Genomic DNA, 18,686 nt, shown 5'->3' on the forward strand with positions numbered 1-18,686 from the left:
GTTCACGTATTGATGAAGCCTGACTTGGAGAATTTTGAGCATTACTTTACTAGCGTGTGAGATGAGTGCAATTGTGCGGTAGTTTGAGCATTCTTTGGCATTGCCTTTCTTTGGGATTGGAATGAAAACTGACCTTTTCCAGTCCTGTGGCCACTGCTGAGTTTTCCAAATTTGCTGGCATATTGAGAGCAGCACTTTCACAGCATCATCTTCCAGGATTTGGAATAGCTCAACTGGAATTCCATCACCTCCACTTGCCGGGAGCAGGAGCTCCGCCAGTGGCAAAGGTCATGAGGAAGGAGGCTCGGCATACGCAAAGGCAGGATCAAGCCTCAGGAGTCCCCCTGGAAATTCTCGAGCATCTACCCCCAAAACCAGAGTCTGCCTACTTTCTGTTTTGTGCTCTCACCTACACCTCTGACTTTACGGGGGGCTGTCCTCCACTACCTCTCTCTGAAAAAAAGAGTTAACTTACAGCTCCAGTTAATAAAGTTCCTGGGTGTGATAGTATTTCAACCTACAAACTCCTTTGGAAGTCCTCTAGCCTGCCTGAATAGGTTTTTCCGGCCACATGTGATTGCTCAGAGCCTCCCAACTGTGAGAGGCATGAGATGTTCTAAACTGTCTAAATACAGATTCCTTTGAGCAGTTAAAAGATTGATCAGAAATTGTATTGATGAAGGGTTTTTCACTTGTTGGGCCAATGTTTGCTGCTAAGTCTCCATATCCCTTACCTGCTGTGTCCCTGGCAGTGTATTGATTGACATAATTGGTGTAAGTAGTAGCTTTAATGTTTGTAACCTTGGACCCTTGAGTTAATTCTTTTCTTGTTATAGCCCACTACACCTTTGCCCTATAGGAATGCAACTTTATCTAATGCTTTTGGAGGGTGGCGCCTGACTTTATAATAATCACCTTTAGAGAAAAATAAGTTTCTTAAAATGTTAACAGGCCTCTTGGCCAGAAGATGATGCAAATCACCTAAACTTTTGCATATGATAAGTTTGCAGGAAGAAAGCCTGGCTTACTGCATGACTCTACCCCTTCCCCCATTATCCTCTATGCATAACTTAAGGTATAAAAACTACTTTGGAAAATAAAGTGCGGGCCTTGTTCACCGAAACTTGGTCTCCCCATGTCGTTCTTTCTCTCACCTTCTGGCTGAATTATTCAGCCTCTTTTCTCCACTGAATTTCCTCACTGAGTTATGCTTATTCTATTACTCTTTATATCCTTAGTTAACGTTTAATTAAGCAGTTGTTTCCTGATCCTCGCAGATGCCGTCCCCGCTTCGAATTCCCTGGATCTACCGGGGCTGGACCCCGACATCCACTAGCTTTGTTCATAGTGAGGCCCACTTGACTTCACATTCTAGGATGTCTGGCTCTAGGTGAGTGATCACACCATCGTGATTATCTGGGTCATGAAGATCTTTTTTATACAGTTCTCCTGTGTATTCTTGCCACCTCTTCTTAATATCTTTTGCTTCTGTTAGGTCCATCCCATTTCTGTCCTTTATCGAGCCCATCTTTGCATGAAATATTCCGTTGGTATCTCTAATTTTCTTGAAGAGATCTCTAGTCTTTCCCATTCTGTTGTTTTCCTCTATTTCTTTGCATTGATCACTGAGGAAGGCTTTCTTATCTCTCCTTGCTATTCTTTGGAACTCTGCATTCAGATGTTTATATCTTTCCTTTTCTCCTTTGCTTTTCACTTCTCTTCTTTTCACAGCTATTTTTAAGGCCTCCGTTCTATGAAGACCTACAAGATCTTTTAGAACTAACACCCAAAAAAGATGTCCTTTTCATTAGAGAGGACTGGAATGCAAAAGTAGGAAGTCAAGAAACACCTGGAGTAACAGGCAAATTTGGCCCTGGAATACAGAATGAAGCAGGGCAAAGGCTAATAGAGTTTTGCCAAGAAAATGCACTGGTCATAGCAAACACCCTCTTCCAACAACATGAGAGAAGACTCTACACATGGACATCACCATATGGTCAACACTGAAATCAGATTGATTATATTCTTTGCAGCCAAATATGGAGAAGCTCTATACAGTCAGCAAAAACAAGACCGGGAGCTGACTGTGGCTCAGACCATGAACTCCTTATTGCCAAATTCAGACTTAAATTGAAAAAAGTGGGGAAAATCATTAGACCATTCAGGTATGACCTAAATCAAATCCCTTATGATTATACAGTGGAAGTGAGAAATAGATTTAAGGGACTGGATCTGATAAACAGAGTGCCTGATGAACTATGGACAGAGGTTCGTGACATTGTACAGGAGACAGGGATCAAGACCATTCCCATGGAAAAGAAATGCAAAAAAGCAAAATGGCTGTCTGAGGAGGCCTTACGTAATGTATACATATATGCAATACTGTCTTTCTGTCTTGCAAAATGACGATAATTTTCACCATAATGTTGTTATTCAGACTATTTTAGGTAATACGATGAGCACCAGTTAGTTCTTGCACCTCATTGGTCCATACCATTTGAAATGATTCCACAGTCTTTCTATGAAGTCATTGTTTAGAATTCAGACTTTCAGTCCAGAAGACTTTATCACAGTAGCTGCGCAATTCTGTTTGTACTGACTACTAAAATGGTTACTCTTAATTTTATATTTGGACTTACTCTGACCAAAGATACTAAGTGGCAATCTCCTTTATAAGCTAAGACATTTTAGCAGTAAACCCACAATTATTTGTTGAGGATCTTCTTTGAACAAGATGCTGTGCTTGGCTCTGTAAATAATACAAAGATTGAATTTCTCCCTGCATTCAGAAGCTCACATCATAGAGAGAGACAGATATAGTCATCTGATCCAAATATCGATAGCTACCATACATGCTGGGCATTTATCAATACTAATTTTATACCCATAGGAGATGGTATATAGTGAGTTCTGAAACAGAGATACAGAACTGTTGAGATACTATGGGAAAGTGAAAGTGAAGTCACTCAGTCGTGTCTGACTCTTGGCGACCCCATGGACTGAGCCTACCAGGCTCCTCTGTCCATGGGATTTTCCAGGCAATAGTACTGGAGTGGATTGCCATTTCCTTCTCCAGGCGATCTTTCCGACCCAGGGATTGAACCCGGGTCTCCTGCATTGTAGACAGGTGCTTTACTGTCTAAGCCACCAGGGAAGTCAGATACTATGGGAAGGTAGAAATAAGTCTGGATTAGGGATAGCCAGTAAAGATTTGTTCAGGGCATGTTATTTGAAATTGACCATGAAGGATTGGTTGGACTTTGACAGGTGAGAACTGAGTGGGAAATGGACATTCTTGGTACCCAGGACTGTATGTGCATGTAGTCATAGGTAAATGGAGACTCAAAACATACATTTATTTTTGCTAAGTTTATTGTGTTCCCATACTATCCAATACTTGATGCAATAAATCATAAGAGAATGCCACTATGATATAATTATCTTAAGGATACTCAGACTATTCAGCCTCTTGAATCACGGAAAAGGTGATAAGAGAGAGCTGGTTGGGATGAGTTTAGCTTAGGTGGTGAGTTTAGAAGGCTGTAAGCTGGAAAATGGGTGGTGATGTGAATGAATATGTCTATGGGTCTCATGAGGCTATAATCAAGGTGTTGTTGAGGCTGAATCCCTTTTTGGACACTCTCAGGAAGAATCATCTCCTTGCTCACTAAGGTTGTTGACAGAATTTATCCTCATAGTTTTAGGATGGATGTCTCCATTTCCTTGGCTGTTAGCTGAGAGCTGTCCCCAGCTGCTAGAGGCCACTCACATGCTTTGGCTCATGACCTCCTTTCTCCATCTTCAAAACCGACAATTTTTTTGCTTTCCTTTTCCACTTTTAAGGACTCATGTGATTCCATTGGGTCTACCTGGATAATGCAGTATAATCTCCCCATCTCAAGTCCTTAACCTTAATTGTATTGGTAAAGTCCCTTTTGCCATGGAAAGTGACATGTTCATAGGTACCAATGAGTAGAATGTTAACATCTTTGAGGGACTATTATCAGGACTACCACACAGCGCCTTCAACTCCTTTGATACCTTCTTGAAGTATAGCCGGTGGCCGAACAGAGACCACGTACACTCCTGTGGATGTGTGGTTGGTATCAGTAGCAGGAGACACAGCAGCACAGCTGGAGACTGAGTCTTCTGCAAGAGATGATGGGTTTCAGTTTTAACCCATTTGTGAACCCAGAGTCCAGTGAAACTTTTGAGGTTGGAAATGCAAATTTCCAACTTGTCTTCTCAGCTGTCAGTACAGGAAACATGGAATTCAGACTAAGCCCTTGTCCAAAGGATTCACAGGTTAAACGTGTCAGGCTGAGGGAGAAACAGTATGATGATGGAGTATGACAGAAACTAAAAGAATGGACAGAAATTAAAGGGTCATGGACAGAAATTAAAAGAATGCTGATTAGCAGAATGTTGCGTGTGTGCTCAGTCGTGTCTGATGCTTTGCAACCCTATGGACTATAGCCTGCCAGGCTCCTTTGTCTATGGGATTTCCCAGGCAAGAATACTGGAGTGGGTTTCCATTTCCTTCTCCAGGGGACATTCCAGACCCAGGGACTGAACCCACATCTCCTGTCTCCTGTATTGGCAGGCAGATTCTTTACCATTGAGCCCCTGGGAAGCCCTTTAATAGAATGCTGCTGCTGCTGCTAAGTCACTTCAGTCATGTCTGATTCTGTGCGACCCCAGCGACGGCAGCCCACCAGGCTCCCCCATCCCTGAGATTCTCCAGGCAAGAACACTGGAGTGGGTTGCCATTTCCTTCTCCAATGCATGAAAGTGAAAAGTGAAAGTGAAGTCGCTCAGTCGTGTCTGACTCTTCTCGACCCCATGGACAGCAGCCTACCAGGCTCCTCCGTCCTTGGGATTTTCCAGGCAAGAGTACTGGAGTGGGGTGCCATCGCCTTCTCCGTTAACAGAATGTTTAAAGGACACGAGGGACTTCTCTGGTGGTCCACTGGTTGACTCTGTGCTTTCAACGCTGGGGGCACAGGTTTGGGGAAAAAAAAAAAGGACCTGAGACATCATTTAGCCCTGTTCTGGGCCTTCTAGGTTTACAAAGTTTCTTGGGAATAGACCCTACCCTTACAACTTGTTCACTGCTTTATCCCCACTATCTAATACAATATTCACCACTCAGTAGGTGCTCAGTAAGTACTTGTTGACTAGCGTGGAAACTCAGGTCAGAGAGGTGAACTGATATGATCAAGGTCACAGAGCCTATTTATGCCAGAGCAACTAGTTTGACTCTTCATTTGCTCCATCAGGTGGGGCAGTGTTATAAAGAATCTTCTTGCAGTCCAGGAGGTGCAAGAGAGGTGGACTCGATCCCTGGGTTGGGAGGATTCCCTGGAGAAGGAAATGGCAACCCACTCCAGTATTTTTGCTTAGAAAATTCTATGGACAGAGAAGCCTGGTGGGGCTCCAGTGTCGAACACAACTGAGTGTGTGTGAGCACCGGTCCATCCTTCTAGAAAATGAACTACTCCAACACATAAAGCCTCCTGTATGCTTTCTTTCTACCTTGCACATAGCATTCTTCTTCCTCTATGAAACAGTACCAACTAGATTTATGCATTTAATGTCTGAAATGTGATTTGATAGATTTGACTTCTGTTTCTAGTTCCTCCATTCACTTCCTTTGTAACAGAGGCAAATGACTTAAATGTTCAAATTGAGTTTCTTCTTCAGTCTTGAGAGGGGCTAAAGGTTCTTTCAGTTCTCATAGCCTGTGAGTCTACATTTCATGAAAGGTACTAACACGCTCACCTGTGGACCATATGTCTGAATATCCTTTTATCATTGTCCTTGAAGTATGGTCATTGTATCACCTCTAACAGAATCACCTGGGGTCCTTTATACTGATTTTGTAACTGTTCGAAAGAATAAATAGATGTATACTTGTTGATTTGGAGATATTTCCATTAAGCTACGCTTCCCAGCCGGAGAAGGCAATGGCAACCCACTCCAGTACTCTTGCCTGGAAAATCCCATGGACGGAGGAGCCTGATAGGCTGCAGTCCATGGGGTCACTAAGAGCTGGACACGACTGAGCGACTTCACTTTCACTTTTCACTTTCATGCATTGGAGAAGGAAACGGCAACCCGCTCCAGTGTTCTTGCCTGGAGAATCTCAGGGACGGGGGAGCCTGGTGGGCTGCCGTCTATGGGGTCGCACAGAGTTGGACACAACTGAAGTGACTTAGCAGCAGCAGCAGCAGCAGCATGCTTCCCAGCACTTTCCACCTTTATAGTAATGGTACACATAAAAAGAGACAAATATTTATGTGGTGTACTGGGGTAAGAAACCATAGATTGTCTCTTTGTCAATGCCCATCTCACCGAAAAACTACTATTGAATGAGAAGAACAATTTGCCAAAAAAAAAAAAATCCTTTTTTTCAAGAGAATACCAAAATTCTATATGACTATGTATAAGCATACCTGCATGAATATGTATTATGTTTGCATATGATTATGTGAGTTACATTATGTGCTTGTAGATAGACAGTATTATAAAAACAGAGAGGAAGAAAAACAAAAAAAAATTTTTTAAAGGTTAAAAACATTAGTGAGTATGCTATGAACCCATTTATGTAAAAGAATATAGTCATATGTAAAGGCATTTAAAAATAGAAGAAATATGTAAGAGTGGGATGAATGGAAAAAGTAGCATCGACATATATACACTACCATGTGTAAAATAGATGGCTGGTGAGAAGCTGCTGTATAACACAGGGAGGCCCAGTCTGGTGCTTTGTGATGACTGGGAGGGGTAGGATAGGCGGAAGGGAGGGAAGGTCAAGAGGGAGGGAAGGTCTAGAGGGAGGTGCTGTGCTGTTTTTAGTTGCTCAGTTGTGTCCGACTCTTTGTGACCCAATGGACTGTGGACTGTAGCCCACCAGGCTCCTCTGTCCATGGGGATTCTCCAGGCAAGAATGCCCTCTTCCAGGGGCTCTTCCCAACCCAGGAATGGAACTCAGATCTCCCACATTGTAGGCAGATTCTTCACAGTTTGAGCCACCAGGGAAGCCCAAGAGGGAGGTGATATATGTATAACTACGGCTGATTTGCATTGTAAGGCAGAAAGCAACACAACATTGTAGAGCAATTTTCCCTACAGTTAAATTTTTTAAAATGTAGATCCACGGCCCCTATTGTAAAGCCAATCTCAGGCGTAGGTGATACAGAGAGGTGGGAGTCTGCACCATTAACAAATAGTCCAAGTGATTCTGTAACGATGAAATCTGTAAAATTTTGCATTAAGTGCTAATATCATTAGGTGTAAACACAGCATAGTTGGAAATTTCCATCCAGAAATGCAGACTTAGCTAATCTCCTTTGTCTTGGAACATAGTAGATGCATAATAAACAGCTGCTGATTATTTGAGTCATTTGAAGGACAGGTGAAGGGAGTGAGGGCCAACGTGGTGAGAGAAGTCAATCCGTGCTCAGGCGTGATGAGGAAACATATTTAAGAAAGATGGACTGGGCCCCCTTAGCATTTTCACACATTCAACAGTATTTGTTAGGCACTAAATACCTGCAGGTAACTTCTCTATCTTATTTTAAATAAGTCTTAAATAACCCTTTACAAACTCAGAGAGGTGAAGTATGTGGCACAAGTAGTATTAAAATTGGGATTTGAACTCCACACGTGTTTTGAGCACTCAGCTACAGACTCCTGGGAGCTGCTGAGGATAGGAGTCCAAGTACAGTAGATTGCATGCTGTTTTCCATGCCCACAATCTTGCAGTTCTGCCATGATCATTCTGTTCTGTTGTCACTTACCAGTTGACAGTCCTAGTCTGTGGCCTAGAAGCTTGTCATGTATCCCAGCCTGGATCCCAACACAGAGATTACAGCAAATGTGTTTTTTGTTTTTGTCACTAGCTAGTATTTTCACAGTGGGGAGAAACCATTTCCTAGGTGACTTTGAATAGTGCAGGAAGACCAAGAAAACCAACTCTAGTTCCTTCCAAGTGAAATAATTCTGGCTTTTTCTAGCTTGGTCTGCTAAATGTTTTGCTGTTAGAGCAAAAGGAACGTGAGAAGGGAATAATACAGAGATGCCCTTTCATTAAGTTCAGGGGTGAGACAACACATGATACAAATAAATTTCATATCATATTCATTTTTTGTAATCGCTGGTGTTGGGTGTGTGCGTGCGTGCTAAGTCGCTTCGGACCCCGTGGACTCTAGCCACAAGGCTCCTCTGTCCATGGGATTCTTCAGGTAAGAATACTGGAGCGGGTTGCCATGCCCTTCTCCACTGGTGTTGGGTAGTGACTAGGAAAACAGAGGTGTATATTTTGCCCCCAAAGGCCTGAATGAAAACAAAGACGGCATCTGTTTGTCATCTAGTAAGTAGATGATTACTTGAAGGCCTTGATCTCTGGACCTGTGCCACCCCGCGATCATTTCCGGAGACGTAGCCATTTTGCAGATTCTGGAGGATGGTAGAAAGGGCCAGACCCTGGTATTGACTCGTTCTCAAACCTCCGCGGAGCCAGTCCAGATCGGTGGCATCGAGGCTGGTCTCCGTGACTTGGCAGCAACCCAGGGGAGGAGAAACCTGAAGGCTGGGATTCCCAGGTGGGGTCAAGGGTGTGCGAAATTCATCAGCGAGGACTGGGCATCACGGGGAGTTGTTTTTGGAGACAGGTTCCCCGCTCCTCTGCGCCCAGTAGCCACTCCTTCCCGAGGTGTGTAGCCTGCGTCCCCAGCTGCCTTTCTAGCCTTGAGACGTGGGCTCAGTGTATCTTTTTCTTACTCGCAACGTGCGACCTCTCCCCTAAGTTACGCTTGGCCTCAGGGGGCCGATTTTAAACCAGTAATACAACCATATCCAGAGAGACGCCCCGCTCATTCAAACGCCGAGCCTCGGCAGGGCGTTTAGCCCCGAGCACCTCGGCTCGCGGCCTCCCCAGCCCCTCGTTCCTACTAGGTCGCCGCGAAAGCCCGGATCGCGGGACGCGGCCGGGAGGACCGGGGCCGCGAAGGCGGCGCGGCGCCGGCGGCCCGCCGCACCGGGCATGCTCAGTGGCGCGGCCTGCCGGGCGGCCTCTCGAGCCGCCCCCGGATCTGCGCGGCGGCGGCGGCGGCGGCGGCGACGTGAGCGCGCAGGGGGCGGCGGCCTCGCCCGTCTCTCTCTCGGCGCCTGGGTCGGGTGGGTGACGCCGAGCGCGAGATGTCGGACTTCGACAGTAACCCGTTTGCCGACCCGGACCTCAACAACCCTTTCAAGGTGAGCGTCGTCCCCAGCATCTCCCGCCGCGGTGACGCGTCGTTTGTGTAAACCGACAAGTTTCCTTCGCGCCCACGGCGCCCGCTACTCAGCCCCTGAGACAGAGGCGCGGGGCCGCTGCGGCCCCTGTGTCACTCGTGTGGGGGTCAGAGTGGGACCTCCTGAGCTCTCCATGCAGCCGGGCTCCCCCCTCGTCCCCGACCGGAGAGGGTCGTGCCCTGGCCCGGGAGTGGGGGCTCCCGAGGCTGCGGGGTTCCCGGCCCGCCTCCCGGGAGCGGGGCGAGCGAGCGCCCGGAGCAGGTGGACTTGTCACCTGCCTGGCCGGTGGGCTTGTCACCTGCCAGGCCGGCGCGGCCGGGCCGGGCCGAGGGCCAGCACGCCGCAGCAGAAGGGGGCTCGCCCTCGGGAGGGGTTGTCATGGGGACCCGAGGCGGCGGCTGCGGGGAGCTGCGTGGGGGTGATGGCAGCTATGTGGAGGAGAGGTGAGGGCACCGAGTACAATGTAATTTTTAAAAAGGGTTTTGTTTTTATTTTCTTAACTTGTGTTGCGCCCGGATACCACACGCGGCGCTGCCATTCCTCCTCCCCACCGTTTGCCTGAGGTTGGAGGTACTGATACCAAAGCCTAAGTTACATATAAATAAACGCACCTGGAAAACAATAGTGCACGTGGACGATCGTCTTCCTTTCTAAGCGCTCTTAGTAAGGTAAACGGGATATTTTCCAAGCTTCTGGGGCGTCAGCTGTTCTCTGGGCTCTGTGAGGATAGCATTTCCACCGTGAGCTTCTTTCCTTCTTGGTGTCTGCCTTGTAGAGTCCAGCTTCCGAAGGGCTTGGCTTAGAAAAGGGTAAAGGAAGGTGGCTAAGACGTTCATTATCTGCGCCTAAATTAATGCAACGTCAAAGGAACTATCTTTCTAAAAAGTACCACTCCAGGTTTCTTAGTGATCGCATTTGTTTAGCACGTGTAATTTGTTTCTGACTATTTCTTGAAGTTGGTTCTTTAATTTCCCCTGCATATGTATCAATACAGTAGTAACAATTAGTGGTCATACAAGGATCACTTTTCTGGCTTGTTGAGTTTACATCTTTTCTTTTTACTCCTGGTTTTATTAAGAATTCTAGAAAAGGAGAAACACCCCTTCCCTGATGATCGCCTGCTAATTTCATGGAGGATTATCTTAAGTAAATGATTCTGGTTGTCATCGACAGTTTGACTCACTGTGTAGAAATGTAGAATGGACTCAGCTATTCGTTGCCTCTAATATCACTTAAGAAAATTCTATACACCTAGCCTGAAACTTTCAGGTTTTAGAGATAATATGGTTGTACTTTGAGGAGAATTTTTTTTCCCCCTAGAAATTAGTATTTAGTATTCCATCATTCCATGTTGTGGAAAATTAGATTATTGTTTAATCATAGGCATTCTGAAGTGACATCTCATAACTTGCCAAATGGGTATTTTAGAATATTTTGAGGTATAGCACAGAATATGTCAGCTCTTCCTAATTCAGACAGTTCATTGATGCTATTTAGCATCTGACCATTTTGCTATTTTCTATTATACGGTTCCATTTCCTGGCTTTTGTTAGGTAGCTAATTCTCTTGTTAGGGCAAGACAATGTTGCCTTTTAGCCCAGACTGCTTTTTTTTAATTAGTAATTATTATTGGACTATAGTTGCTTTACAGTGTTGTGTTAGTTTCTGCTGTACAGCAAAGTGAATCAGCTACATGCATGCATATGTTCTTTCTTGTATTTCCTTCCCATTTAGGTCACCAAAGGGCTCTGAGTACAGACTACTTTTTCGTCGCCTATAGTGTTTCCACGACTCTTTCCTCTTCTGCAGTACTTAAGGTTGCTGTAGCAATTCTAAACCCCAAAGTAGCTTTAAATACTCATTCGTTGTGGCATAAAATTATAAACCGTTCTTGTTCTTTATAACTGGATGCATTTAGAGGACAATGAGTATTTAGGTTCATAAAATTCTTCGAAGGATAGATCAGTTCAGGCCTAAAGGGGTCTTGGTAGTACACCTTTATCTATTTTCGTTGACTGTTTTGTCATTGTGTACCTGACCTTTTATCTTTCCATTTAAGTTCAGCTGCCTTTTTCTTCTCAAAGTAAAAGTTTACCTTTATAGCATATTCTTTCTTCTTGCTACTGTTGGTTTCCTTTCATGTAAATGTTGATTTTTGAAATAGCATTTGTGGTCATCTCTACTTAAATATAATACATTCCCAGATTCGTCTTTGTGTTACCTTAGCATCAACTTTCCCTACAAACCTGTTCGTATTTTCAATATTTGAAATATTTTAGTATTCAAAAATAAAGTTCATATTTGAAAAATATATGTATTTCACATTTGTCAGCCATCCTAATTTCTTCTTGATTTAAAACTACTTGATTTCCACTGCTAAATTGCTAACTTGCCCAATGTCTTACATCCAGATGTGGGTCGTGTGGAATTGGCATTAGAATTTAGATCACCTGATTCTTGCTGTGTTGCTGATGGCACTGTATAATCTTGCCTGTTTGCAGTTCTGACATCAGAATTCTTGTGTTGTGTTTGGTGCTAGAACTTGAGGGTCTCATATTGTATTTAAAAGTTTTGGCTCAAGAGTTAAAAACAAAAACACTGCATTTGATTCTGGCTTTGTTTCCAACAGGCCAGCTGCAAAACCTTGGAAAGTTGCTTAGCCTCTATACCTTAGTTTACTGTTAGGTAGAATATAGTAATAGTACTGAGAGGGTAACAGGCAGGAAGGCCAGGGGTCTCCAAAGGGAGGAAGTAGCCAGCAAGTGTCAGACATTTTTATCTCTCTTAAGCGGCGGGAGGAAACACACTAGCGATATTTTTTCCTTCTCTATACAAATTTAAAAGGAGGTTTCTCTTAAAATACAGTGTTGCCATAATGACACCTGGTTTCGCCTGAAGTTAACTATTCTCAAACCTAGAGATAACCAATGCCTTTTTCTTGTGGAAATGTTTGTCTTAAGCTATGCTAATATGCTATGCATTTACCCCAGACTCTGTCTTCAAGTCAGTTCCGCCTCTTGGCTCAGAACCTACTTGACAAACCAGTATGTTATACTCAGATACTGTTCCCCTAATCTATGTAAATTAAACTATTTGTATGGTGGTCTGCCCTTCTTCAAGATTCAAGTTAATCTTTTTATGGCCCAGGATAAACCATTTTGTGCCAAGATTATCCCAAAATGCATCTTATGGTTGAGGGGCCTGGTGCCATTCTGATTTTTAAGACATTCATTTCTTTCATTAACAGACTGCTAGTGACTATATAACATCCAGCTGAAGACTAGCAGGGGGGCACTCTTTCTGCCCCCTTCTGATGCCTATGTCAGAAGCTTTCTCTATCTCCTTTATACTTTAATAAAACTTTATTACACAAAAGCTCTGAGTGATCAAGCCTCGTCTCTGGCCCCGGATTGAATTCTTCTCCTCCGGGGGCCAAGAATCCCGGTGTCTTTGTGTGATTCAACAACAACCTTTCAGTACCTTCTTCATAGGATTGTTAGTAGGATTAGGTGAACATACATTTAGTGTGTTGTAACACATTTAGTGTGTTATAACTACTCAAAGCAAGGTGGCTTTAATTAGATAATTAGTATTAAGAGTAATTCAAGGGACTGTATAGTTAACCATTTTATTTTTGCTTATTAATTTCGTGAAATTCATATTCCCTTTGAGTCTTCTAGAATGCTGTTAGAAGCTGTTTGGTGGGTCATAACTGAGGAATCAAGGTCAAAAATAAGTGGTTTGCTTTACTTTGTTCTACTAGATCAGACGCAGGTTGTCTGAATTCTAGTGCTTTGTCACTACACATGCTTCCTCCTCAATAAAAAAATCTCTGTATTAAAATTGAGCAACTGTCCACTTTAACCTCAAAAATTAATTCTACTCTATTGAAATAATCTATTTAAAACGGCCTACAATTCAGTGTTCTTATTTAAGTTGTCTTTTTAGTTTCAGTAATACCAGTGGTATCCTCAGAGTTTATTTGAAGTTAAAAATCGAAAACCTTGTCTTAAAAAGAGGTCCATAATTCCTGAACGTTACCCATTTTGTGTTCATTTAAAGTAAGTGGATAGCACTCTTACCCATTTAAAATGTTAAGACTGGAGATTGGATAGCACTAGGAAAGGACTTTAAGGAATTTTTCTGTGGTAGTCTAACTTTGGAAACTTTATCTTTCAGCATTAATCTGGGACATATTGGTAGTAATTTATGGTATTTTATGTTCATGTCAACTGCATGAGTTCCCACTGTTTTCCTCAGGTCGGTATTTTTAAAAAGCTTCCATTGAGCTGCTGATTGTATTTCATCAAATAAAGATGCGTCATTATTTTATTTACCTCTCTCAGTTACCTATGGAGAAGGCGATGGCACCCCACTCCAGTACTCTTGCCTGGAAAATCCCATGGACGGAGGAGCCTGGTAGGCTGCAGTCCGTGGGGTCTCGAAGAGTCGGATACGACTGAGCGACTTCACTTTGACTCTTCACTTTCACACATTGGAGAAGGAAATGGCAACCCACTCCATTGTTCTTGCCTGGAGAATCCCAGGGACGGGGGAGCCTGGTGGGCTGCCGTCTATGGGGTCACACAGGGTCGGACACGACTGAAGCGACTCAGCAGCAGCAGCAGGTGTCTATTGCTGTGTAACAAATATTCAATACATGCACAATCCTTGAATTTGGAGGCCAACTGCATAACACTGGCTTATATAAGGGACTTGACATCTGTGGATTTTAGTATCCAAAGGGGCTCCTGAAACCAATCCCTGCTTATATACTAAAGGATGATTGCCTGTAATCCCAAAATGTAGTGGCTTAAAACAGCATTTATTTGTTCAGTATTTTGTTATTTGAGTTAGATTTAGCTGCGCAGTTTGTTTTTAAATGTTATTGTCTAGAGTCACTCATGTGCCTTCAGTCATCTGGCAGCTTGGCTAGGGTTGGGTAGCATAAGATGTCCTGGTGGTTACCTGGGGCTATTAGTGGGTGCAAAATAGGTTCTCTTTCATGTGGCCTTTCCTAGGAGGAGTCTGGGCTCTTTTCAGGGTAGCAGCAGTGTTTCAAGAGGAAAAGAGTAAAAGCCACAAGGCTTCTTGAGTCATTTCACTTCTGCTAGAATTCTGTTAGTAAAAACAAGCCCCCAAACAGTCCAGATTAAAAAAAGGAGTTGGGAGGATGAGACTTCACTTCTTGATGAAAGGAACTGTGTCCCTCTTGATATAGACCTGGGAACTGAAACGATAAACCCAGCATACAGTGGTGAGACACGTACAGGATAACGTGAGTAGAATTCCCACCATATGGAGGAGGAGTGGGAGGCACATCCCCGGCGCTGGTAAGATGTGTGTGCATCCTCGTCGTGTCTGACTCTTTGTGACCCGTGGACTGCAGCCTGCCAGGCTCCTTTGTCCGTGGGATTTCCCAGGCAAGAATCCTGGGGTGGGCTGCCATTGCCTTCTCCAGGGGATCTTCCCTAGCAGGGATCGAACCTGCGTCTCCTGCATTACCAGGCAGATTCTTTACCACTGAGCCACCTTCGAAGCCCACTGGTGTGAATAGCAAGTATGAAATCGAGCCTGGCTCATTAGTTGGAGTCCCCTGCTTTGGGGGCAATGCATGTTCTTTGATTAGGGCCCATTTCTGTTACCTTGGAAATATTTCCTAATCTTTTATCTTCTTCTGCTTGTGGCTCTACCCTTTAAGAAGCCCTTCTTTTCTGTAAATTATCCATTTGTGACTGAGTAGTATTTTTCAATCTGCTTCCTTCTCATTGACAATTAGGAGTCCAAAAAAACTCTCTTCAATTTGAAATTGTTTCTTTTAGTCCAGGCTGGTACAACTCTCTTGACAATTTTGTTCCTCTTGTTGTTCATTTGCTCAGTTGTGTCCAACTCTGCGACTGCAACCCCCTGGACTGCAACATGCCAGGCCTCAGTGTCCTCACTGTCTCCTGGAGCCTGATCAAACCCATGTCCATTGAGTCGGTGACGCCGTCCAACCATCTCATCTTCTGTCGTCCCCTTCTCCTCCCGCCTTCAGTCTTTCCCAGCATCAGGGTCTTTTGTAATGACTTGGCCGTTTGCATCAGGTGGCCACAAGTACTGGAACTTCAGCTTCTTCATCAGTCCTTCCGATGAATATTCAAGATTGGTTTCCTTTAGAATGGACTGGTTTGATCTCCTTGTAGTCCAAGGGACTCTCAAGAGTGTTCTCTAGCACCACAGTTAAAAAGCATCCATTCTTCAGTGCTCAGCCTTCTTTATGGTCCAACTGTCACATCCATACATGACTACTGAAAAAATCATAACTTTGACTATATGGACCTTTGTCAGCAAAGTAATGTCTCTGCTTTTTAATATGCTGTCTCAGTTGGTCATAGCTTTTCTTCAAGGAGCAAGCGTTTTTTAATTTCATGGCTGCAGTCACTATCTGAAGTGATTTTGGGGCCCAAGAGAAAAAAGTCTGTCACTGTTCCCATTGTTTCCCCATCTATTTGCCATGAAGTGATGGGACTGGATGCCATGATCTTAGTTTTTTGAATGTTGATTTTTAAGTCAGCTTTTTCACTCTCCTCTTTCATTTTCATCAAGAGGCTCTTTAGTTCTTCTCTGCTTTCTGCCATAAGGGTGGTGTCATCTGCATATCTGAGGTTATTGATATTTCTCCCAGCAGTCTTGATTTCAGCTTGTACTTCCTCTAGCCCAGCATTTCTCATGATGTACTATGCATATACGTTAAATAAGCAGGGTGACAATATACAGCCTGACCTACTCCTTTCCCAATTTGGGACCATTTCGTTGTTCCATATCCGATTTTAACTGTTGGTTCTTGACCTGCATACAGATTTCTCAGGAGGCAGGTAAGGTGATCTGGTATTCCTATCTCTTGAAGAATTTTTCACAGTTTGTTGTGATCCACATAAAGTCTAAGTCAGTGAAGCAGAATTACATGTTTTTCTGGAATTCTCTTGCTTTTTCGATGGTCCAGTGGATGCTGGCAATTTGATCTCTGGTTCCTCTGCCTTTTCTAAATCCAGCTTGAACATCTGGAAGTTCTTGGTTCATGTACTGTTGATGTCTGGCTTGGAGAATTTTGAGCATTACTTTGCTAATGTGTGAAATGAGCACAATTGTGCGGTAGTTTGAACCTTCTTTGACAGTACCTTTCTTTGGGATTGGAATGAAAACTGACCTTTCCCAGTCCTGTGGCTACTGCTGAGTTTTCCAAATTTGCTGGCATATTGAGTGCAGCACTTTCACAGCATCATCTTTGAGGATTTGAAATAGCTCAGTTGGAATTCTGTCACCTCCACTAGCTTTGTTGGTAGTAAAGCTTCCTAAGACCCCTGTAACTTCACACTCCAGGATGTCTGGCTCTAGGTGAGTGATCACACCATCATGGTTATCTGGGTCATGAAGACCTTTTTTATATAGTTCTTCTGTGTATTCTTGCCACCTCTTCTTAATATCTTCTGCTTCTGTTAGGTCCCTAGTGTTTCTGGCCTTTACTGTGCACATATTTACATGAAATGTTCCTTTGGTATCTCTAATTTTCTTAAAGAGATCGCTTGTCTTTCCCATCCTTTTGTTTTCCTATATTTCTTTTCATTGTTGTGTTAGGAAGGCTTTCTTATCTCTCCTTGCTATTCTTTGGAACTCTGCATTCAGATAGGTATATCTTTCCTTTTCTCCTTTGCCTCTAACTTCTCTTCTTTTCTCAACCATTTGTAAGTCCTCCTCAGACAACCAGTTTGCCTTTTTCATTTGTTTTTCTTGGGAATGGTTTTGATCACTGTCTGCTGTACAGTTTTACCAACCTCTGGCCATAGTTCTTCAGGCACTCTGTCTATCAGATCTAATATCTTGTTCATTTTATGCAAATTCAAACTATCCTTTAAAACACATCCATAATTCTTTTTGAGACAGTCTTATTTATTTAGGGTAGAGTGTCAGGGTGCTATGGATCAATACTCTAAAGATATGTGGAAGCCTTTTGTCTAGATTGAGTGTCTCCTACCGCCAGTGAAAGCTTTCAAGCTGCTAGGGTGGGTGGGGTATCTGTCACAATAACTAAATGACGAAACTAGTGTTTGAATATGTTTTGTAATATTTTGGTCCTTGCTTTTAACAATAGTTGTAACAGAAAATGTGATTGTGAGAATTTTTAAATATAAACTGTTCTTTTGCTGATGTTGCCTCCCACCAAAAGGTCTTTTGGAGTGTATTTAATATTTTAGTAGTGTTGAATGAAGATCCAGGAAATTTACTGGGTATTTTCTTAATATGAATCACAGTGTTAGGTGGTTCTTGAAAAATATATATTGGATTAATGAAGTTAGTTAGCAGTTCTTAAAAGTGAGTCTACAGTGTTCTGTTTTTGTCCATCCAATGGGTATTGCTTTTAGTTTCAAGTACATGTTTAAAGAGTGGTTTGAGCAAGATAGGTTGTGCCTAGCACGAAGTCAGAATGACCATGCGTATGGAATCAAGTCCTCGGAAGAATAATGTAAGTTTATTCAATGGGTTTAGTCTATAGAAGGCTAAAGGGAAATTTGAGATATATAGATACTTGAAGGATTCTTAGTTGGTTGAGTGAATAAATTTGTTCTTGCTTCAGAAAAAAGGCCAAATGGCAGAGTTTATGTGAAAATAGATTTAGTCCTAACCTAAAGATGTAAAAAAAAAAAAAAATGTATTAGAATAGTCTGACAATGGTTTTTAGATATGGAGTTCCTCAGCACTTGAAGGAATTCTTGCAGAATTTGAATGACTTATCACAGGTGCTAAGGCAGAGATTTTCGTGTTTTGAGTCCCCCCCCCCTCATTTTAAAAGTCTCTGTTACATTTTTATACACTTATGGACCATTTGTGAATGCATAAATTCTTTCATGTTTTAATATATCGGATATCAGAATTGAGTCTGGTCAGCTCAGAGAAGAGGATTTAAGTTCTAGGATGCTATTATGCTCTGTGTCCCAGCATGTACCGAGGGAGCAGCCTGAAGTGACTGCTTCCGCCCAGGCTGTCATCTCCTTTATTGCGTGATGCTTGCCATGCTGGCGGTAGCTGACTGATCTTATCAAAGGCTCAGCAGAAGCAGGTCTTTGGGCTGATCAGGAACAGATAAGAGCTCTTGGTCCAAAGATTTTGCCCCAACAAGAACAGTGATAGTTAACTGAACTTTTTCTCTTACGAACATGAACTGAGAGCACAGAGAAAAAGTTACAGAATAAAGTAGTGGGGATAACTATGGAAAGACATGAGAAGAGAGCCAGATTATCTTAATCATGAAGCACCGGAGTAGGAATCATATGACCAGGGCTTCTGAGGTCATTTTCTAGAACTGCAGTCCTTATTAGAGCTGCTCTTGAACCACAAGAGATATTGCCATG

The 18,686-nt window shown here is 43.1% G+C and overlaps 1 protein-coding gene across 4 annotated transcripts in view; it reads left to right on the forward strand.

Annotated features, from left to right (window-relative positions):
- The first annotated feature begins 9,101 nt into the window (after positions 1-9,101).
- Positions 9,102-18,686, forward strand: part of SCAMP1 (secretory carrier membrane protein 1) — a 148,660-nt gene continuing 139,075 nt past the window's right edge. For 2 of the 4 annotated variants that reach the window (XM_019968086.2, XM_019968087.2), the window contains exon 1: positions 9,102-9,258. In XM_019968086.2, coding sequence (XP_019823645.1) covers positions 9,202-9,258 — 57 coding nt within the window. In that variant the 5' untranslated portion in view covers positions 9,102-9,201. The remainder of the gene's footprint in view (positions 9,259-18,686) is intronic. The other 2 variants (XM_019968088.2, XM_019968089.2) reach the window with 2 other exon arrangements.

This window comes from Bos indicus, chromosome 10 (assembly GCF_029378745.1).
Source record: "Bos indicus isolate NIAB-ARS_2022 breed Sahiwal x Tharparkar chromosome 10, NIAB-ARS_B.indTharparkar_mat_pri_1.0, whole genome shotgun sequence".
Taxonomy (NCBI): Eukaryota; Metazoa; Chordata; class Mammalia; order Artiodactyla; family Bovidae; genus Bos; species Bos indicus.